This window comes from Procambarus clarkii, chromosome 20 (assembly GCF_040958095.1).
Source record: "Procambarus clarkii isolate CNS0578487 chromosome 20, FALCON_Pclarkii_2.0, whole genome shotgun sequence".
NCBI lineage: Eukaryota > Metazoa > Arthropoda > Malacostraca > Decapoda > Cambaridae > Procambarus > Procambarus clarkii.
The window spans coordinates 24,930,132-24,953,413 of NC_091169.1; the positions used below are offsets into that span (position 1 = coordinate 24,930,132).

The 23,282-nt window shown below is 37.1% G+C and overlaps 1 protein-coding gene across 2 annotated transcripts; it reads left to right on the top strand.

Annotated features, from left to right (window-relative positions):
* Positions 1–1,742: 1,742 nt before the first annotated feature.
* LOC123755428 (uncharacterized) lies at positions 1,743–20,306 on the top strand. 2 transcript variants are annotated; one of them, XM_045738083.2, is made up of 5 exons: positions 1,743–2,055; positions 3,723–3,928; positions 6,464–6,660; positions 8,372–8,518; positions 10,285–20,306. In XM_045738083.2, exons 1-5 carry the CDS (start codon positions 1,766–1,768, stop codon positions 10,723–10,725), a joined length of 1,281 nt encoding a protein of 426 aa, XP_045594039.2. In that variant the 5' UTR covers positions 1,743–1,765; the 3' UTR covers positions 10,726–20,306. The 2 variants fall into 2 exon arrangements, with proteins under 2 accessions (XP_045594039.2, XP_045594040.2); XM_045738084.2 differs by having other exon boundaries at positions 8,384–8,518.
* Positions 20,307–23,282: the final 2,976 nt, after the last annotated feature.

The window sequence follows — 23,282 nt, forward strand, 5'->3', positions numbered from 1 at the left end:
ATTGCAAAATCACTGGCTGTTGGATATTTATTTTTATTTCCGCAAACCAAAGCCAACAACGAAAAGTTTTGAAAACTCGGGATTTCTCAACTGGCACTGTAGTTTTTTTTTAATATTTCGGTTTGTTTTTCCCCACGTGACAGGGAGTCGAGTGCCTCTGTAGTAAAGAGTGAAGGCAGAACTACTTGTGTAGTGCATGGCACACCACCAGGACACTAGTGTGAGGTAATATGGAGCAGCATGACGGCACTGTGGCACAGGTGGCGTGATAACGGCACACTATACTCACTCGGAAACACTGCCAGCTGCTTGTCTTTCTTTCTCTCCTGCCTAGTATCAAGAGGCGATCGTTTTGGAGACCAACTGAATTTTTCGAAATACATAGTACCTTTTCTATCTTGCGAATACCATTTGTTAACAGTTCAAATACTCAAATAGTGGTACGGAAGAAACCAGCGTATATAAAATGCGTATACGATAATGTGTTTGTAAATCGAGGCATGAATGAGTCCAGTTTAAAGGTGAATCAAGTAGTAAGGTGCGATAGTTTATCCGGTCACAGCTGCTCCTCCCACTGTGCCACTTTCTAGTGGTCTGTTCCACACACTTCCATCCTGTTACGATTTGTTCCAAATTGGAGCTGTTTGTCGAGTTTGTAAGATACACTTTACATATTTAGGCTTGTATTGCGGCAGTTGTAAGCCTCACGCAAAGTTTACAGGGTCGGTACATGTTTCAGGACGACGCTGTAAACACAGTCGTGTCGAGGACGACTCGCAAGGTCACCAGACAGTATGGAATGCCTGGCACTTCATTCATTCCGTACAACAACACACTCCCACTGACACACATGCACACACACACACACACACATACACGTGCTTCTCTCAAACTTTCAAACATTGTCAATTAGATTTACATAATCCATGGCCTAATCTATACATAATCTAGGTGGGTTACGAGGGTACTATATACAGTTGAGGTGGTTAATATACCATTCTCCACACAGCTGTACAAGTGAGAGAGAAAGAGGGACGAAAGGAACGGAAACAAACGAAACGTTGTGTCATGGTGTGTGCGTACGCTAGAGAAGCGACCACGTGGTGTGAATGGAGCTCACTTGGCCTGACTGGCACCAGTATACACACCTCGCCCCATCACCGCGCGTATACCTTATACTTGCACTAGTATCTAGTGTATAATTTTGTGGGGTAATTACCTCCTGTTCGGAGGTAATACTCACATCTCTTTTCAAATAGACGTTTTTAATTCTATTTTGATGTCGTAAAACCGATCTAGTTGTAAATTGGTCTATAAATAACGAAGATTATAGCATCTACAGTTAGCAATTAAGGTTCTTCATAAATTAGTTGCTGAGCACATGCAACGTACATTTTCAGCAAAGTACACACGTTCACGCAGATTTAACTGGTTGCGACAAAGGTATATAATTTTTACAATACATGCAAATATACAGAAATGAACACTAATTAACCTCCACCAGCACCAAACGTGTCGAATAAATCGAAGAAGACAAGATTACAAAAAAACGAGTATTTTTTGAGTGAGAGAAGGTGGCTGGTGGCAGTGGGCGGTAGTGGGTGGCAGCGGGCGGTGGTAGGTGGCAGTGGGTGGCAGTGGGGTGGTAGTGGGTGTCAGTGGGTGTCAGTGGGTGGCGGTGGGCGGCGATCTTGACATTCAAACTTGGCGGGTGTTCCCATACGTGGCTCGCCCGTGACGTCACTCACCAGTCAAAACATTAAAGATGGCGAACATGGCGAGTGGTATGTACCAGCAAATGGTGGTGCCCGCGCCTTACCACTTCCACCAGCCGCAACCACAGCCCATGCCTGCGGTGCCACCCGAACCCGAACCCAAGAAGGAACCCAAAAAGCGTAAAAAACCCGCGGAAAAGCTCAATGGAGAGAAGAAGAAGCCGCGAATCATCGGTCAGACGGCGTACATGTCAGGCATGAGAGTGGACACTGGGGCAGTGGAGGTGGAAGAGTGCTCTCGCTGCAACAAAAAGAAGTGTTTTAAGCATGGCGATGCTAAGTAAGTCTCCATATGTAATGCCAAGTGTCTGGCCTCTAGTGTAATATATAAATGTAACGAAATCATCAGTTACTAAAAGTTTGAATTGACTTAGGATGTACGGTAACCAATATATCTAGAGCATTACTAGCAAACAACCTCTGTAAAGACACTTTTCTTGGTTACTGTTGCGCATATTGTTATAACGTGGCCAGTCCAGGAGCTGTCTGTACGCTGAATTCTTTATCTAAGAAATTGTTCTGTCGAGGCCATCACTTAATTCCCAATGTTAGAGACGGGAAGCCTGTACTTAGGCTTACTGAGGTACCCTTAGGCCTACTGCTGGCCTCCCCCCTGGATGCAACCTACAACAGTGGCCTAACTCCCTGCTTAGGTAGATTAGGTAATTACTGTAAGGTGAACAGAGACTTCAGGTAAAAGGAAATGTGCCCAACTGTTTCTGCCCTACTGAGGGATTGTCGGGGGCTCTTAATTTTTAGGCCAGTATGTAGACCACAATGCTACACGTGGCATTGTCCTAGTTGGATACACTCTTGAGAGACTTGCCTGTGGATATATGTAGAATAACACACGTTGCAGTGCTCTGGTAATTCTGGCTGCCTCAGCTATGTCCATGACTGGTTTGTTTAGGTTAACTGGTTTGGTTAGGTTAGCTGGGTATAGAAGTTTGGTTAGGTTAGCTGGGTATAGAAGTTTGGTTAGGTTAGGTTAGCTGGGTATAGAAGGTAGAATGATCAGTCATTTATATTTTTCCTAAGGGTACACTATAATTTTTTTTTATATATGTTGTACTAAATAAGCACAACCATACTACTTGGCCTAGTAAGCAAAGATCATTTTGCATAATGGTGAGACAATTTTGCATATTTTCAATGTCTTGAAATTAGTTCACTCGTAATATACCAGTATGTATGTATTTTTATCTGAATTTACCCTAGGGCCACTAACACTAGTGGCCTCGATGAGGACAGGAAGCCAGCGGCTTGTCAAAGGTCCCCCACATTTGCCTTGATCTTTTCTAGTTGTACTTTCAAATTCAACAGTTTTGCTGTTTATGGCTTTGGCAGGTAGCTGGTTCTATGGTGTTATAACCCTTTGAGTGTGAAAAAGCATCTCCTGGTTCATTTCATGCTCCATTTCAGGTTCATTTCCTGAGCCCATTCTGTGTATCTGTAACCTTTTTCCCCTACTGCTCATAAGATGGGTATGGGGTGCATAATAAAGTAATTATTTAAAGAGGACTTTAGTTTTAGAATTCCTTCTTAATGCAGACAAGGAGTCACAGTATTGTCTGAAGATATTATGTCGAAACCACACATCAGAAACTGAAAAAACTACACCATTTTGGTCTATCTTGGATCATTATCAAGTCATGTAATGGAAAGAGAGTGGAAGAGATAATTTCTTCTCTTATATTGTTCATCTCTTCCACTCTTTTCATTACCCAACTTAATTATGGTCCAGGATGGAAGAAAATGTCATCATTTCTTGATTTTCTGATGTGTGGTTTAGACATTCCTTCTTTTGATTGAAAAAATATAAATTCCCTTTAAAGGTCACATCTTGTTTCATTGTTAAATTACTAATTGGTTTCTGGAGTATTGTATTGGTAGTCATTACTCAATATATTAACTTCAATTCTAATGTTAGATTTTGTCTCCATGCAGGAATAAAAATCAGATGTCTAAGAAAACTCCAGAAGATACAGTATTACAGATGAAGAAGCATATGCTAAAGTTGCTTTCAATGCATGACTATACAGTATTTTGTAAAGCAGAGAAGAATGGTCAAGTAGATGTAGATATCTCCAAGATGCACCGATCCTACCTGGAGGAACATGAGCCACAGGCATTTGAGCCACCACCATCGAATGGTTGGTGGTGTATTTTATTTTTTAAATTTGGTTATGAGTGATTGTTTTTATCAGTGTAGTTTATTTTAATATCCGAGATCAATAATTACAAGTGGAAATCTCGGTACAATTAAATCACTACAGTTTCATAGCTGGTTTCTACGTATAACTAATCTGTTAATGTGGAACAGAGTAGCACAAAGGCAACAAGTCCTTCCCACCCTCCCCCACAGCTGTTATTTTCCCCTGCTGCCACTTGCCACACTGCATTTTTATTATTTATTATGTATGGGGTGCAGTAAAAATTGGCACAAAGCCACTGAAGGCCAGAGCAACACAAAAGGAAATGAAGAAAAGTTATAATCACTCAAGCGCCTTGTTAGGCTGCTTCATTGTGAAACTGTGTACTGCGCAGGACTATCCCTGCAAAAAAAAAGAAAAAAAAAAGAAAAAAATACTACAGTGTATGTATGACTAACAGCACTGCTGATATTAAGAAGATACTATTATGACTATCAGTGAAAACATAATGTATATTGTTAACCCTTTAACTGTACTCACTTTGTTGTGCTTGCAGAGTTTGAGCTTCGGCTCTTTGGTCCTGCCTCTCAACTGTCAATCAGCTGGTGTACAGATTCCCGAGCCTATTGGGCTCCATCGTATCAACATTTGAAACTGTGTATGGAGTCTGCCTTCATCACATCACTGCCTGATGCATTCCATTTGTTAACTACTTTGACACTGAAAAAATTCTTTGTCTGAGGCTCATTTGGGTATTCAGTTTCCACCTGTGTCCCTTTGTTCGTGTTCCACCCGTGCTAAATACTTTGTCTTTGTCCATTGTTAAGAAAACTGCAAATCACTTATCTGAGAGTATGGCCCAATGACAAAACTAAGACAGCCTATCTCAAACATATTTATTTATAAATTCCATTCACATTGACAAATGATGCACGATAAATAGTCCAATGTGCATGGATAAGCAATAGTCCAATATGGATGTTTCTGTATTCAGTACTAAAGTTGAGTCAGCAAAATTAGATCAGATGGGCTTTCTTGACTGTCCAATAATTGTTTTATAAATATTTTCCAACACTAAGAAATATCACATAAAATTGTACATAGCAATCGATGACCACTGTAGTAAATTGAGGTGTCTCCTTCATTTCCCTCCCTCCCTTTCATGTCGTTGGGTGGGAGTCAACATATACCTAGAACTAACAGCCCAGAACCTGGCGTGTGGTGAGCTACTCACCCTTTGCCCTTACAATTGGGGAAGATGGGGGCGAACAAGCTCATGCTAGTTCCGACACAATTTGATTGTTTATATTGTTGGGGTGGGGGGGGGGGGTTCTGTAGGTGGGTTTTGAGGCTTTCTCTCTTTTTTTCAATCGAGTTGTGGTTTGACTCACGCTGAGTTTGTGGTTGCGTTGCCCAGTGAGGTGGCAAAAAAGACACCACTCCCTGCATGTCTGTGAGGGGGGGCCAGGTTAAGGCCAGGAATCTGGTCCCTGGTAGGTCTATAGAGCTCCACAGCTGATGCACTCTAGTAGATAGTACCATTTCGGCTTCAGGGAGCCACTGAGGCTCGCTCAGAAATTGGCATTTAATTTCATTCGGCCTTGGTTTTTATATGTACTGTACTGGTAAAGGTACTGTATAGTAGTCTGGGAGTGCCTAATTGCAAGTGCATGATGATGTATCTAGACAGTGTGGTAGTGGCTTTTACATTACATAATTTATGTTGATATATAGTAACAAATTACAAATTTGGTCAAATTACAAAATTATCTTGAAGATGGGGGAGAGTTTGGTTGTGGTAAATATTGTACGTTATGACTTCTCTTTGCACCACTGCTCATTCAGCAATCCTGGTGTTGTATTCCTATTCTTTCTTTTCATTTCTCAGTTGCATTCAGTCCCATTTCCTGTCCTTACACTGTAATTCAAACTCAATATGAAAATGCAAGATTGCATGATGAATACACACAAATCACAATAGCATGATATATCAAATGAACAAACCCACAAGGGCCGTGATTAGGGTTTGAACCTACGTCCGAGATAATTCCAGACGCACCATGTGCCATGACATGGTGACCGTGTCGTGGCGCAATCAACTAAGGCACATCTGGGATTATCTCGGACGTAGGTTCGAACCCTCATCACAGCCCTTGTGGATTTGTTCATTACATGAAGATGTGTTAAGTCTGATTTTGCCTTTCTAGTCTTAAATTTTGTTACAAGTTATCTTTGACTTTAAATTTGTGTGAAAATTGGTAGAAATGTTCCAGTTGAGACTTACACTTTTTTGGCCAGTGATCCTACATGACCTATGAAGTGACTAGATAAAAATACACGTTTGGTTACAGCACAATGAAGCATGAAACAGTGTGTTTACAGACTATTCCCAAGCTTCTCTATATGCAGCCCTCCAGTGGAGTCTCTTCTTACTCTTGTAGTCATTACTTAGAGAAAATTAAATTGTAAAAACAAAAGAAAAAATAGATTTATATATTTTGTATTTGTTGAAGATGTTTTGTTTTTTGTTTACAGATCCAAATAGAGAATACAAACCTAAGGTGAAACAGTGGCTGTATAGAAAAATATTTTTAGATGAATTTAAGAGCTTCGAATACAATGAATGTAAACGACATATTGGAGACTTGAGACGCAGTATAGAAAGTGTGATGATTCAGAAAAAGAAGAAAGCCCCTAAACCCAAACCTCCGGCTCCTCCCCCTCAACATCAGGTCAGTCTGCAGAAATTTTTATTGTTGCTTTCATGCCTTGGATGTTCTTCATTAGCATGGAGAAGATGGGGAGAGGAAACTACAGTACTGGTATTGAGGAAGCCGCAGATAGATTGGGTAGAGCCTGTGCAGGGTGCAGTCATGAATAAAGGAGCACAGATGAGTAGAATAGTTGTGTTCAGAAAGTTGGGAGGACAAGATTAGTTACATGATTTTTATTTGTCTGCATGTTGATAATCTACACATTTATTCCTTAGAATAAAGTAAGAGTGAGAGAAAGTGTGTGTGTGCGCACGTACATGTGAGCGAGCAAGTGAGAGTGAGTGAAAGTGTGAGTGAGTGAGCGATATAGTGAATGCATGTGAAAGTGAGTGAGCAAGCAAGAGTGAGTGAAAATGCATGTGAAAGTGAGTGAGTATGAGTGTGTGTGTGCATCAAAGAGTATGAGAGTATGTCAGAGTGAGGGTGTGTGAGAGCAAGAGTAAAAATGCTCACCTATCAATGACGAGATAGGAGCGAGATTTAGCTCTTTATGCCACACTTTCTAGCTGTTCATACCTGGCATGCTAATTACCCTCTCAATGTTTTCATCATATTTATTTTAAACTTCTGGATGCAAAACTTTTAGTCATAAGAGGAACTGTATCAAAAACTTTTTAGCAGTCTAGGAAGATGCAGTCTACCCATCCTTTGTTCTCTTTTGTCTTGTAATCCTGTCATAGAATTTAGTCAAGTTAAGCATGATTTATCCTCTCTGAAGCCATGTTATGCATCTGTTATAAAATTTATTCTCCCCAAATGTTCTACAATCCTTTTTTTCTGATGACTTCTTCTAGTCTTGCATGGAATGCATGTTCATGACACTGGTCTATAGTACTTCATATCTGTTCCCTCTCTAGAATATTGGAACAATATTTGCCTTTTTCCAGATTTCTTGAAAAAAAAATAAGGTGTAATGTTGAACATTATAATTATAGTTAATGGGTAATTCAAGATCCCTGCAGCTTCCTTCAGTACCAACAGTGATATTTAGTCTGGTTCTACTGCTTATGTTACGTCCAGATCCTACAGGTATCTTTTTAACCTACTCTATATTAACTTTAATTCTGTCTGGTGTTGTTTCTGGTTGCTTGTTGTCACCCCTACATGGATACCAATCTGGTTTTGGTTTGAAACCTCCTGGAACTTCTTGTTGAGCTGGACTATGCGTTGGTTCAGGGTCTTGAAGTGGGTAGAATACTTAGGTGTTTAACACAACTATATTCTACCCACTTCAAGACCCCGAACTAATATTATATATATATTTTTATTTATTTATTTTAGAATATTTTAAAATATTTTATACTGTATAGTGATACATTTTTCTTGAAAGTGAGTCCTGAGCAAGATATATACAAAACTGTTTTTGGCTGCTATTTTTTGAAGATGGTCGTCAAATCTAGGGCGGTAGAGGGGTGCAAAATTGAAGTGTTATTTAGTACCCTATTATGAAGACGATAGAACTTATTGCAGCTTTCCATGATTTTTTCCTTATTTGGCATTTTTTCCTCCTGTCGACTGGACTAGATGATATGATGTGGTGCTTGAATGTGATTCTGTAAAAATAATTAGCATATTGTGTGGAACATTATATTGTACAAAAGCACACTTGCAAATGAGCTTCAAAGTTACTTGCAGCTCCTCGTTATTTGTGACTGGTATCTTTTGCCAGGTTATACCACAGGATTATAGCATGAACAACCACAGTGCAAGTAATGGTGGACCCACTGATATGAGTCGAACAGCTATGCCTCCCCCTGGAACAATTGTTACCACCACCACACATCCACCAGTCAGTACTGCACCGGGTGGCTACCAAGTAAGTCCTATAAATAGATGCATACCTTTTCTTTCACAATTTTAACGGGAATGTGTTTGCTTGTCTTGCTTGAATTAACTTAAAAGGTAAGACTATGCATAATTATCTCGGTGATTTTGAGGTTCAGCAAAGAGACTACTTGGCATTAGTACTAGGCACCATTACAATATAATGAAAATACTTGACTATAATAATAATAGGAAGTTGTGTGAGGATTAGTTTCTTCCATTAAGAGTTATGGTTTACTGCATCATCTTGGCTCCCTGAAGCTGTCACTGAGTAAGCTTTCATTACTAAGTAACATCAGTCATAGGCATCCTTTTGGCCTATGATTGGCTTCCTCAAAGAGGCACAGGGGGCAGGGGGATTGCTATGATCGCCCTCACTGGGAAAGCACCTAGAAAGTAGACGAGACAACTGCATGGTTCATAAAAATGAAGCACCGAAACAGCCAACAGGCACCGCAAAACAATCACTCAAAATAAAATGGCTCACTTTAAACTGGGTAAGAAACAAGTCCCCTTTCCCCTTACGCTGCTGAGCTGCCAGCAGGTGGCATCTCAGAGCTTCTTGCTTCAAGGACAGTGATCACTTCAGTCCTGTTATTGATGGAAGGCATTCCACATCTAACCCACCCTAGTTGCCTTGTCATAGCAAGTCCCAATTCTCCAAGATGAGCAAGTGCTGGCTATCCTTTGAACTCTGTCTTGTGGAGGAAATTTCAGTCAGGTCAGGGTTTAGCTGTGAATGTAGCTCGGCTGACTGGGGATTGTCCCATCCATTTCAACAGCAGAGACAGTCAAGTTGTCCTTTCCTGCCAGGAATGCAGAACCTTTGCCTTCAAAACAATTAGCTGATCCTGCTCTGTTTTAAGATTAAGAGGCCCTGATACATGTACTGTACTTGTATTTCTTTTCTGTAATGTACAGTGCAGAACTCTCTAGTTTTTAATGAGTATGTAGTACTGTACTGCACTCAAAATACACTAGTTAATTTTACAGTACCAGTACAGTTCCATCCTTCCCTGATAAAGGCAAGTTCTGTGCACATGAATTCAAAGATATGCAGATTTATTTTCCACACCCAAATTATGAATGCATGGAGGCAAGTACAGTACTGTATTCACCTTTCCACGTCTTTATTATTTTTGCTATATCAAAAGGTGTGGATTAATTGTTATTGCATACTTGAGATTTATGGATTTGAGAGACTAACATTAAATTACATTTTTGTACAAATACAGTATTCATACGTAGGTCACAAACTGCAGGAATGTGAATGTGTCAAGATACTATACTAGAATGGTTGGCTGCAAGTACGTGTCTAAATATGGCTTTAGGGAAATAATGGGATAAATTCTTTCCTGTGAATAGGTCTTTACTTTCACTGCAGACCATATAGTGGTGTCATGTATTTCCTTTCTTTCTTGCTTTAAATTTATATATGTACAGTATTTAAAGACTTAATCCTTGAAACCCAGTGGTAGCCTATTCACACACTTGTATACAATATACTAACTAAATGTTTTCAGTGTTTCTTCATGTGCCTATATAATTGATGTATGTGAAAATAAACGTACGAGATTATCTCCTCAAAGCTAGCTGGGTTTTAAAAGTGAGCAAGGTGTCAAAGATTCACTTCATACAGATGAACTAAAGTTACATAATCTTAAATTATTACAAATATTATTTTATGATGAATTTAAAATAAATATAATTTTACGGTACTTTTAAGTTGTATTCCATTTTCAATAATTCCTTTTACAGCCCAACTTGATGAATCTGGGTGTGGAAACATCATCTGCACCAGTGTCCTCTATGGCAGCTATGGGTGCAACTTCAACACTTCACAATTCTCTAGCTACTTATATGACTCAGCAGGTACAACCTAACTTGTTGTTTGGCTTAGGACAACAACAGCAACCACCACCTGCACAACAACAGCCCCTTAATTTACAAACCTCTCATCAAGGTCAGCCAACTATGCAAGCACCCCCTCACCAAGCTCCAGGAGCTGCAGCCCCACCGAGTGCTGCACCTTCGTTGCCACTTAATTTACACAATCCCTATTATGTCTCGCTGGGACCAATGTTGCCTCTTCCAATGTCTACGCCGCAACATAACCACCAACAACAGTTCCAGCAGAATATGTTGCAACAGCAACAGGGGATTCCAGGGGGGTTTAACCAACACACTATGTACCAGTGAGGCAAGGCGGCCCCCAGCCCCACCCACTACCCGTCCCCTGTGCCAGCACAACACCGAAACCAATATTGTCCATACACACGAATGCCAGCTATATCTGGCTCCTATCAGTATACCTGGTCTGTGGCATCTCCCGTGGCACCAAATAACTCGTTGGCTACAACACGACAAGTAGACTTTCCTTCTTCGTTAGCTTCACAACCACAGCACTGCTACCCAGCTAATTCTTTACCACAGCTGTCTTCACAAAACTTTCCACATGTGACAACTTCTCTTCCACCTACCACTTCTAATCATGCATGTAATGCTTTATCACAACCATTATACCAAAATCAATGCACAAATTCTTCCCTTTCTTCAGATACATCAGACCATCAAAGGGTTTCCCCTGTTCAGACTACTTCAGTGATGTCACAAAGCCCACTTTCCACATCATCTCAACCTACCTCACATAATGTTACAACATCTAACCCGACTTCCACGTCACAACAGATCATTACTACCAGTTCCTCGTCAGGTACATTACAAAGTCATTATGCACCAAAAGCAGTGCAACATGTCCTTATGGTCAACCCTCCCCATAATGCTTTACCGAATAGCTATTCACCCAGTGTTCATGTTTCCCCAACACAATTGATATTAGATAAAAACAACTCGGGACTATCTGGTAGCCAGCAGCTAACAAACCAGAAAGGTGGAGCCACAGCCCAACAGACTTATATGCCAATGTAGTTAAAATTTATATTTATCAAAGTTTTATCTTCAGGCACTTGTTAGTATACAATATTGTAAGATAGTGATATATAAAGTAGTTGCAGTTTATCAATTGCAACTGTTTTCTGTGTATGTGTGTGTGATGTGTCTGGTACAGATAAGGTAAGTGGCCATGCACATGAATACAAATAAAAATTATCTTAGGGACTACGGGGCCGAGCTGATGGAATCTCTCGTTGGCTTATTGCAGATTTGGCATTAGATGCAAATAAGCAAGTGGGAGTGGCAAATGCCATCACAAAACTCCTAAACACTGGTTCGTCCTCTGTAATTATATTATTAAAATAGGACATTACGAAACACTGTAAGCCTTATTGGGCTGAATTTTATACTTTTTCATCTCATAAACAGACTCGTAAACAGACTGTACAAAAACTAAGATAATTTTTTTCTTATGGTTATCTGGATCTTCCTTTCCAACCAGTACACCAATTTTGAACAGATAAGTTGTATTTGTTCATTATTCAAAGTGGCCAATTCAAGAAACTTGTGAATACTGTACATTTATTTTTCTTCCATACTTTAGCAGTGAAAATATTTGTTTAGTTAAAACCAAAAAGTTTGCATGGGCTTCCTCAGAACGGGACCTTTGAAAGTCTACTTATTATTCTTGTAACAAGACTAGAGTGCAGTGTTCAAGGTGAACTTCTGCTTTGGAAACTGATACCACTTGTCCAAATGTCTGTGATGAATCCCATTACTTCCTTCCTCTCTACATGTGTAGCCTCTTGGGCTGGAAGTCTTTGTTTGAAAATTGAATTCCATAAATGTGATTATATCATGCTATGCAGAATCTTTATTGTTTGAGTCTCTCTCTTTTTAAATTGTTTACAATCCCTTGGTGATTTTGAAGCTGGTTCATGAACCTTATGCTTCAGATGTTTTATACAAGTTGTTGTGCTTTAATCATAGTTCACTTGCATCAACTATGGTAAAAATACAGTGTTAAGTGTTGGGGTTGCAATGTTTTGCGAGATTTTTTTTTATTTGCATCATTCTGTGTTGTGTGTAAATATTTGGTTTCTTTGTGTGCTCAAGACTGATAAGAGCTAAATGTTGTTTTGAGCAATGTCTTTTAAATTGCTGTTCCTCAGAATTAAGTTATGTGCATAGAAGTATATTTTTGCCATATTTATACAAATGATAAATCTGAAGCACACATTTTGAAGAACCATGCGGCGGTTAGTTTAAAATAAAATATACCTGTATATGTAAAGGCTGGATCAACAGTTGCCCTTTATTCTAGTACCGGAATTCCTCATCAGTAGATATATATTACTGTACTTCATATTTATGCATTTAATTATCTTCCAAATTGTCATCAGATCATTCATATTGTAGTATTTAAACAATTTTGAGTCACTAGTTCAGGCTTCCCTGAACCCAGGTGCATGGGCTTTGACCTACAAACTTGTGGATCATATGATACATCCAGTAGTTCTGAAGTTACATCCAGTAGTACTCAAGGACTCGGCAGTATTGTCAGCCAGTATCGCAGAGAAAATTTCAAAATGTTTACATATGTTTTATGTATGTATGCAAGCTAATTGAAGGAAAATAGCTGAATGAATATGGGCCCCAGTGTGTACTCTACAATCAATAGAGGTTATAACAGATCTGAGCATATAAATTACCTTCATGAAATATCCCAGGCTCGACACATTACTGTACTTGAACAAATGTGTTATGTTCATCTAATTTTGTTTTACCCTGGACTAGGCAAAGGATTACATTGGGAAGGGCCATGAAGCAGCAAGAAATAAATATCATTAAGTAACTTTGTCAGAAAAAACATTCGAGATTGAAGTGCAATTGTTTGCTTCGGTTTTTTAAATAAAACAAATGGTACACTGATATTCATTTTAATATTTCATATGAAAAAGATGCATATCACATTTATATTCCTCATACAATATTTTTTGTATGGTATTGTATACAGTACTATTAATCTATGTAAATATCATTTAAGCATTCACAATAAATTAAATTTCATATATTTTAAAAATAATGGCAGCTTTGATTCAATTCCATGCTCAGAATGGAAAGGTTTTTGCCAAGTCTTGAGATAAGTGTTATAATGGATTTTTACAGTCATCATAACATATGATGGATTTGTTTTATTACATTATTGTTTTATTTTATATTATTTCACGGAGCTGCATATTTTGTGGTACAGTACTTTGATTCTGTATGTGATAGTGGACTTGCATAAAGAAATTGCTCTCAGGTTCTATGTGTCGTATAGAAAAATTAATCAAATCCTATTCTACAGTATTGTAAATAGTACTAATAGTTTAGGTACAAAGGGATACTCCAGATAGGTATGGACGCAGAGGTTTATTTAACACTTATAAAAGTTGGACTCGTGTCTTATGATTTTAGTTTTCCGAAGAATAGGAAAGCGAAACACTTTCAGATAAAATTGATGTGTTGCTTGTCATGAGTGCTATGTGGTGGTTTATATTTTTGTATTGATTGTATGTACAATGCTTACAAGTTTGTGCTGGCAGCTGCAAGTGTCTTGTGGCTGATCATACCAATAGTAATCTCAAGCAGATTTTGTGATAGCTCTTTAGAACATATGCCTGGCCCCTGGCTTCTAATGCATCTTTAATGAGTTGATAGTGATGCTAGATGGACATGCTGTATATCGTTCTCGTACACCGTCACAGTACAGATTTTTAGCAATAATTGTGGAAATTGTAAATTTTTGTGTAGCTTCCCATCTATATCCAGCATTTTAACGAGGGGGGGGTTGTTGTTAAATATTTTCTGATTTTTTTTTTTTTGTTCACATGAAAGTAGTCACATCTCAATGGGTTTGAGGTGAATTACTATAGTATTAAAGGAGAGTTCAAGTATGGTGTGTTTTTCCTAATTTAGGCAGGTACGGGAACGGTGTCTAATGTCAGAAGTGTCAAAACCTCAAGGCTGCAGTTATTTATATTTAGGATTGGTGACAGATGTGCCAATAAATGCTGCACATGTATAATGAACTAAATTAAAAATTATAAATTCTTAACATTTAAAATGTCATAAATTAGGCATTAAATAAGTAACTTTAGATTTTGGCCATAATAACTATTTTTAGTAAAATCTGTTTTGTATACTTATTGGGCTTTGATAAAATTTCAGCAGTGCAAGTTCTATATTAGAGAACAATATTGTTGGGATGTATCAGTGTTTTTTCATATTATTCTTATAGTACAGTACTGTACTGTATTCTACTTATATTAAGCAAAAGTATTATCTGACATGACAACAACAGCCATTAAATTAAATATTTTAAATAGACATAAAAATTCCAATTGTTACATTTATACTGTAATTTTTTCACTAATAACTGGTGATACAGGTACTGCATATTTATTTAATTGTGTTAATTTAACACAAATTACTTGCTGTATGTAATCTGACATAATTTAATGTAGACGAGTCTGCAGTGAATAACACTTGAAATGTTACTACTTGTAGCAACAAATGAAGTGTTCTTATCATTAAACTTCATTTGCATGCTGCTGTCATCAAATATATAGTAAAACCTCCAGTTATATGTGGAGTTATGTTTCTAGGTCCTTCATGCATTATTACTTTCACGTACTGTATTTTTGTTAATTGGACACTGCTATGTAGTTATACTGACTTAGTGCTTTCAGTTGATAATTACTTTAGACTGGTTAATAGTAAGTAATGGGTACGAGTTCTCGGCATTGAAAGTTAATAAAAAACATTAAAGTAAAATGCATAACGATAATTGTGTAAGTGTAATGCTTTACTCTTTTCTCATTTACAGAAAGAACTATAACAGCCTCGATTAAGGCCACAATGTGTGTGATAACACATTGTTCATGGTGATAATGTTACTGTGTTGGAAAGACATTGATTAATATTTCAGGGTACTAATTGAATCACTAGCAGGTAAACAGCTATTGAGAAGGGCAGACTGCTGCGATGGGCATTATCTTCTATACTTCGCAGGGATCCTTCAGTGTCCCTATTCACGCTTGTATCCCATTTTAATCAGTACACGCGTTCTGAACCTGGCATGCACTGTTTCTCAATCTTTTACTACAAGACCGGTAAGTTTACAAAAGTCTTTCTCTGTGAGTGTTCGTAAAGTTTTGCCATGTATTGTGCCAACATTGCATCCATGGAAAATCTTGATTGTTATGTTTTGCCAAGCTCTGACCTGCGTAGTGAAAAGGTTTTATCCTTTCCTTGCCACCCCCTCACATTCCTGATAGTATTTCAGTTTTTTTTTTTTTTTTTTAGATAATCAAAATTTGTGTGTAATTCTACTAGGAAAATCTAGGCAGACCAGCTTGAGTGTGTTTAGGTTAGGTTTGCTTGATATAGCTCTCCTTTACTTCTTGCTCATCTGTGTTGTGTATCTATCATTTGCATCCTCTTCTGATAGGTCATCAGTGAGGAGGTACAGTAACTCAATTATCAAATATTGTAGAATTGCTCAATTTGTGATCTCCTAGACATGCAAACTCTGCCTGAGAATTACTTAACACCAACCCTATGACGGTGCTTTGGCATAGATACGAGCCTGGGGAAATGCTGGCCCCAAGCCGGGCTCGGGTAGTAGAAGAACTCCCGAAACCCTCTCCAGGTATGCTAGGACACTGCTACTATTGAAAATTTGCTAGGAGTAACTCATTGGAGGATTATAGGAACCTTGCAATAGCCATAAGCTTCCTGTCACTATTATGGCCAACACACAAAAGTACTGCAAATAAAGAACAAATTTCAAATTACAGTAATATTTAAAATGCTTGATTACTTAATGCATGGTTTACCTGCTAAAGAACTCTTGCCCTATTGTATGTTCTTGTATTAAATTGATAAAGACTTGTGTGTGATAACCAGGCAAAGACTGCAGGCTCCCACAGTTCTGAACGTTGGGTGTCAAATATGACACTCGGAAGATGGTGCAGTGTAGCTTGTGAAATGTGGAGGAGAGGTATCTTCATGCACTACATTATTAAATGAAGTGATGTATATGTTGTGAATAAATACATTTATATTATTACCAGGTATTTACATTCCTAGAATGTAAAAAAAAAAAAATCTTTCCGATTACAGTTCTCATTTTTCAAATGCGTCAAAGTTTTTATAACATTAATTAAAGTGACTGCACTAGTCCATGGATATTTAATGGTTGATTGGATCCTATCTCCTGCACTATTCATTCAAAACATTTGCTTAATTTCCTGGTTTCCAATTTTTCAGAAATACTGTATAGTGTATATATTTGCCTTTGGTACTGTTCTGTAGATCAAAATTAGTTTAAAGTTAATTTTACCCATATAATAAAATGCACAAAATTTGTGTGAATTGACTGTCCAAGAAAGAGGACTATGACAGAAGCAGAGACTTTAAATGTTACTTTCTCTTAATTCTCAATGTTGAACCACAATATTGTTAATGAGAATGTTTCAGTTACATGGCCTCCAGAACATTGCACCCCTTGCAGAATTTAAGAACTTTACTTCTAACTTCTAAATTTTTCTTAGTATGTATCTGACCTTAATTATTTGAATGGATTTCTTGCTCTTTAAATTCTAGTTTTGTAGAGCATATAAAAGGAAGTTTCAGTACTTTTATTTGCCAAATCAAAATTCATAATTATATAGGTAAATCATGGAGCATTGAAGCTGCATCTTCCATGCTTAAATAAGATAAAACTGACTATTACTCTCTCTCTTTAAAGTGATATTCCATTAGCCATCCCACTTTAATGTGAGGGGGAAATGGCTTATTAGATTTACTGTATAGAAATAGGTTACTTTGAGGATCAAATTGGTCACAAGTTCAATTAACATGTATATTTTTGGGTTGAGGTTCACTAATTATCTCATTCACCAGCTTATAATTCACTCCATTAACAAAGCAACAAGCAGTTAATGAAATAAATTTATCCTATATGATAAATGTTCCTGTAGAGATGGGTTATTATTGAACTCTCTTTACCTTGAGGTACAGTATACAGCTACCATTAGTGACTCGCAGTATAGCCATAAGGTAGGATTACAGTGTATTCCAAACAAATGGTGCAGCTCATTTCAAAGTCATTTTTTTTTATTAAACTAGTGATGATACTCTTTTTAAGTATTTTTTTCAATTTTTTTTCTTTGAAGATATGTTTTAAAGTTCTGTGCAAATTTCCCATTAAAGGTTTTCTTGGTTGTGATGATGATGTACTATTTTCTAGATATCCAATGGGAAGAACCATACATTTGTTCTTACAGATTCCTTTAATATTTTATGTAAATTAAAAGTGAATAGATATTTTTGTATAAAAGTGGATGATGTTAACTGTATTTTACTTTTATTTGTGTTATACACCATATTATTCATTCTTACTCTTTATGTTGTGTTGTGTAAGTATGCACATGACTTTTGAGCAATGGGACAATGAGTCTAGCAGGTAAATATGATAAAGAAATAAACATTACTGTAATGGAACTTTACATGGGGGTGTGCTAGAGTTATGAGGGTGCTTTTCAAACCTATTTTAATACTGCCAGCCTTTTTACTCTAAATTCAATTCATTTTCCTACTTAATACTCCTTAAAACCACAAAAACTACTTTAATCAGCAATGTAAATAACGGATGACTTTTTGTGGATTATTGCATAATTAGTGGTTTGCTGTATGAGATAGTATTTTGAGCATGCCTCTTGACTAGACGTACTCCCAGAATAAATCCAGTTTAAATTTTTATGCTTTACATTTTGTACTTGTATATAAATATACATATATAAATATATATATTTTATTATATTGTACTTTACAAAGTATTTGATAGTAATTCTTCCCAGTGCTTATTAAACCAATACCTCATGCCATATTTGATGAGCCAGTCAGCGGGGCATTACTGTAAAATGATGGTTGTTTTAAGACTATATCAGGATGTTGGCTGAATTCAGTTCATTCCTGGGTTAAGAAAATCGAGTAGTGCATTTGGATTTCGTGTGTGTATTGTACTAATACTTATTATAGGACATTGCTGAAGATTGGAGAGAGCAGCATTGTCAATGTGAACAATACAGTGAAATATTAAATTTTACAAATGTTTTTTTAAATACTGATTTAAATATATCATTTTTCAAACTTGAGCAGGATGGGTGTACTTGGAGTATGGAGTTTCAGAATTCAACTAGATTGAGAGATGTATGTGCATGTTATTGTAGCAGAGTCTGGAAAATAGTAGTATAAATTTTGCTTTTACTCCATATGATCTCAGGATAATTGAACTTCAATTTTGGCAGTGTTGTAGGATTAAGACATCCACGATCTTTGTACCAAATGGTTACTTGTGCAAGTTTCATTAGACTCTGATGCCTGTTTACTTTCCTTTGTTAATCTTTTTTTTTTTTTAGTTTTACAGTATTTGTATACTTAATTTGGTTGCTTCATTTGGTAGCTCAGTATTTATGAAAACCCTCAACATACTCATGGATAAATTTCAAGCGAGACTTAATTTCAAACATACCTGTTGTATGTCATTTATAATCTGTAAATGCTTTGACTCTGCTAATACAATAACAATACATATATCAAATATACAGTACTGTATATAGTTGCTTAACAAACAAAATCTACCTTTGTCACTGTATGATAACAGATCTTCAGGTATGTGATATTGTTACATGCCTGCCAATTATTGGCATTCTTACATGAATAAATAACCTTGCAGATACAGGTTTATGCGTGATAAGTAATTTATGAAGACAAGCCATGTCTTTTGTTTGATGTAAATTTATTTAAATTTGACTTTTCTCATTTCATTAAAACAGGTGTATGCAGTTAGTGTTTATGGTAATCTTTGATCTTAATGTCTAAATTGGCTATAATATTGGTAGAATAATTAATCTAAAGTATTCCTTGACAAATAAGTTTTATTTTATTAGTTACTCTTAACATACAAGCTACTGTATTTACAATATAAAACATGCTAAGGGACCCTACCTCAATTTATTTTATATTTGTGTATATATATATATATATATATATATATATATATATATACACCCACACAGTATAATAAATTATACAAATCCTGTCTACATTAATAAATTTTTTGGGAGTGAAAAGGAGCAAAGGAGTTTTTGTTTTCAAAGATGGGGCGTATTACTAGGGAGGTTCCAGTGGGTATGATGTGGCTCTTCCCTTTTAAAAGCGTGCGCTGCTGTGCCACTCCCCCCTCCCCCCCACATACACCCAGTCTCCCTCCTTCGGAGAATGGGTGCATGTGCACCTTTACCCACCCTTTCTTTCACGTGCTGATGCAATATGCAGTGCCATCAGAGGGATTGCAATTTGCCCTAACCTTTTTCATTTTGCCATCTTCCTTCTATCTTGTTAGTATGGTTAGCTATAACTATTACTGTTTGGATTCTTTTATCTATGATTATTAGTTTTCCTAATAAATTCTACCTATTTTTGTTTAACTCATTTACGTATGTGCCTGTTAAAAACGCTTCATTCATCATACAGTAAATACTGGTACACTACATTTAAATATTTCATATGACTTCCTGATAATTTACACCTGCAATGTTCACTTACTTCACCTACAACATTTACACTGCTACCTGTTAGAAATCAAGTAATGCTTCCTCATTTTCTTTTCATGTGTGTAGTTAATGAACACTAAAATTTCACTGTTCAATATTATATTTTGTGCTGTATTTTCATTATATTTAATGTTGCATTGTTGATTGTTCACATATAATTTACACACATTTACATTATATTACACTTTATTTATTTTATAAATAAAGTTGTACATTCTCCAACTCGTTTCACTGCAACCCCCAAGATGAAAAATATAAGCAACATGATACCAGAGAGCTGTCACCTTTCTTCTCCAGCACCTCAGATGCTGGAAGAGGAAGCTGGCGGGTCTAGTCTCTCTTGTTGTTTCAATTAGCTTAGAACCCAGATCCTTCAAAAAACTAGTGGCACTTTTACCCCAGGCACCAAATGTCTCCAAGGTAATGGGGACAAAATTTTAGTGGTGATCCAAATCTTTGTAATTTAGGGGACATAGCTGCTTCCCTGTGGGTGGCAGTACCACCCGGCTGTAAAATACTGAAATCAACGTAGGTGTTAGGCAGGGTTGAAACTCACGTGTAGTCCCACATTCTTAATTTTTTCAGGGGTTCACTGTGATCCCATCTAGGTGACCAACAGGCTTGAATTAAGTGGCTTTAGGTGATGGGGTATTTTCTGCTGGTAAGGCACCGCTTGGTAATGTCATTGACTTCACTGTTTCTTGCATGTCATCCTCCTGGGCTTTGGCAGAGCAGACCATGCTGGCAGTACCCGTTGACCACTGCCTTGCCACAAACACACACACATTCAATGTGGATTGAGGCAGCGAGGTGGAGAGCCACAGTAATTTGGAGGGTTTGTAATATGAAAACCCGTTTGCCAGTTGCTGACATTTGGGTTTCTAACAGGAAGTCATGAGCTGCTGTGGATATATGTGGCTCTAAGGGAAGCAGTGTCATGTGGTGTTGCTGCTGCTCCTAATAATGGTGCAATGGCTTGGTGTACAATGGAACCATCCCAGCTGGAGTGCTTGTGGGCTTTAGATGGTGGTGGTTGGACTGCTGGACCTATGAGAGACCCATTTGGAGGTGCTTTGTCTAAAACTGAGATCATGTACCCCTGCCTGTTGATCTAGGTAATCCAGTAGGATTTCCTTCACCAGGCTGTCAGATGTCACTGAAAAGGACAAAAACACTGATACAGCAATTTGTGTTGCTGTGTGAATGCTGAGTCCCCCCCCCCCCCCCGGAGGGGCCTCGGTGTTCACACAGTCACCTTTCCTACTTATAGTACAAACAAGCCTCCCTTCTCAAATCATTGAGAGAAAGGTTAAGCGGTTTTCTAACAATGATTACAGTAAGCTGTTGTACTACTCTAGCTTAAGAGCTACTGAAAGATGGTGAACATCTAAGATATATGTATTTGTCGTGCTATTTGTGCAGAACCATCCACCTTCACATATTAAGCATAGCTTGGAGTATCCAATCAGGCAAAACATTTTCTTGCTGTAACATCCTGAAAAATTATTTGCAGTGTCATGATAGTGTACAGTAATTCAAATGTTGATATAGTAAGTAAAATTTTATCGATATTAAATACATAAATACAGTATGCCAAAATAAGGTTTGTAATTAAGTTAGAGAAATACACTAATATAAAAGTCAAACCACACCATTGAAATAAAATGCAATATAAAAGATTAAGGAGTAATCATGTCAAAAGACCTTAATTTTAAAAACACAACAAAGTTACTATCACAACTGCAAGAAAAATGACAGGTTGGATGACAAGAACCTTCCACTGCCACACCAATGACACTTTTTTACAACATTAGTGCTCTCTTAAAGTTGAATATTGTTGCACACTAATAGCCCCATTCAAAGCTGGAGAAATTGCTGACACTGAGAGCTTGCAAATCTCGCACCACTAGAATCCACTCAATAAAACTTCTAAATTATTGGGACTGCCTAAAAAGTTAAATCTGCATTCCCTAGAGTGCAAACAGGCGAGATTAACAATTTACACTCCACATAGCCAGAAACAGTACACTATTGTCTCTACCACTGTTGTTAACCCATAACCTTAATCATTGGCATCACACTCCTACCAGTCTCTTACATTTTCCAAGTTAATATCCTCACCACCCTCTTTGAGCACCTTGTAGATTTCTACATTGGACCTCTCATAGTCAATGGCTTCACCTATACCCATGTTGGATAGTATAAGACACTTCTTCCAGGCACTTTTTAATGTTACTGTTATCTCATTAAAACTTTAACCCAGTTAAAAGTTTTCTTGGCTGAACATCATCATGGGATTTTCAAGGGTATTCTGCCATTGGCCATAGACTGGCTTTTCTCGTTAGTAGGATCAGTTATCATAATTAACTTGTGCAATTATATATTTTTATTTTTTATATAATTCTTTATTTACCTCCTTCAGCCTGACTAATGCTAGTGGTAGACATCTTTTATATTCAATGACAGTTCAATTAACTTCAGTATTAGAAAAAAAGGTTAACAATAAGAAAAAAGAAACATGGGGCATTGCAGGAGGGCATGCATAATGTATCCATACAATAAGTATTGTACTGTATTCCTGAAAAATATACACTATTAAATTTAAACAATTTTATATAATTTTTTTTAGATGGGTGTAATATTTTTATTTATAATACTGTATTTAGATTTATTTTGTAGAATAAATAAAAATGTCTGGTGCCATTATTGTTGCATTATTTTTGTAACAGGAGAAGGAGCTTCCAGTCTAACTTGAATTCTGTATAAATTGGCTTTGTTTGAATGAGAGTATACAGCATGTGGGTATACCAAGTATGTATCCAAAATTGCACTGCTAGGCTTAATAAGCATGGACTCTTGAAAAAAAAATGTTAATTTTAAAATTAGTTTGCCTTTAGTTAACATTGTTGACTACATGAATTTCTAACTTGGCTATCACATGCAAAACTACAGTACACCGAAATTAGATTTAGTTCAAATTTAAACAAAATTGTGTCTTAGTCAATAAATTTAACACACCTATTAATTTACCAGTTAAATAACTACACTTTTTTTGTAGGAAATGGATGGTAATTCTAGCTATATTGTGCAGCAAGAATACTAGACTTGCTAGTATTCTTGCATACTAGACAGTATAAAGAATACTAGACAGTAGTGTGGTTCTGGCTAGTATGTATGACAAACATATACATAAATAAT

What these genes read in the sequence shown, in the direction of transcription:
- LOC123755428 (XM_045738083.2), top strand. Translation starts at nt 1,766, where the DNA reads ATGGCGAACATGGCGAGTGGTATGTACCAGCAAATGGTGGTGCCCGCG. An exon ending in CTCCTCCCCCTCAACATCAG is followed by an intron (nt 6,661 to 8,371) that starts GTCAGTCTGCAG and finishes ATCTTTTGCCAG; the next exon opens with GTTATACCACAGGATTATAG. An exon ending in CTGCACCGGGTGGCTACCAA is followed by an intron (nt 8,519 to 10,284) that starts GTAAGTCCTATA and finishes TTCCTTTTACAG; the next exon opens with CCCAACTTGATGAATCTGGG.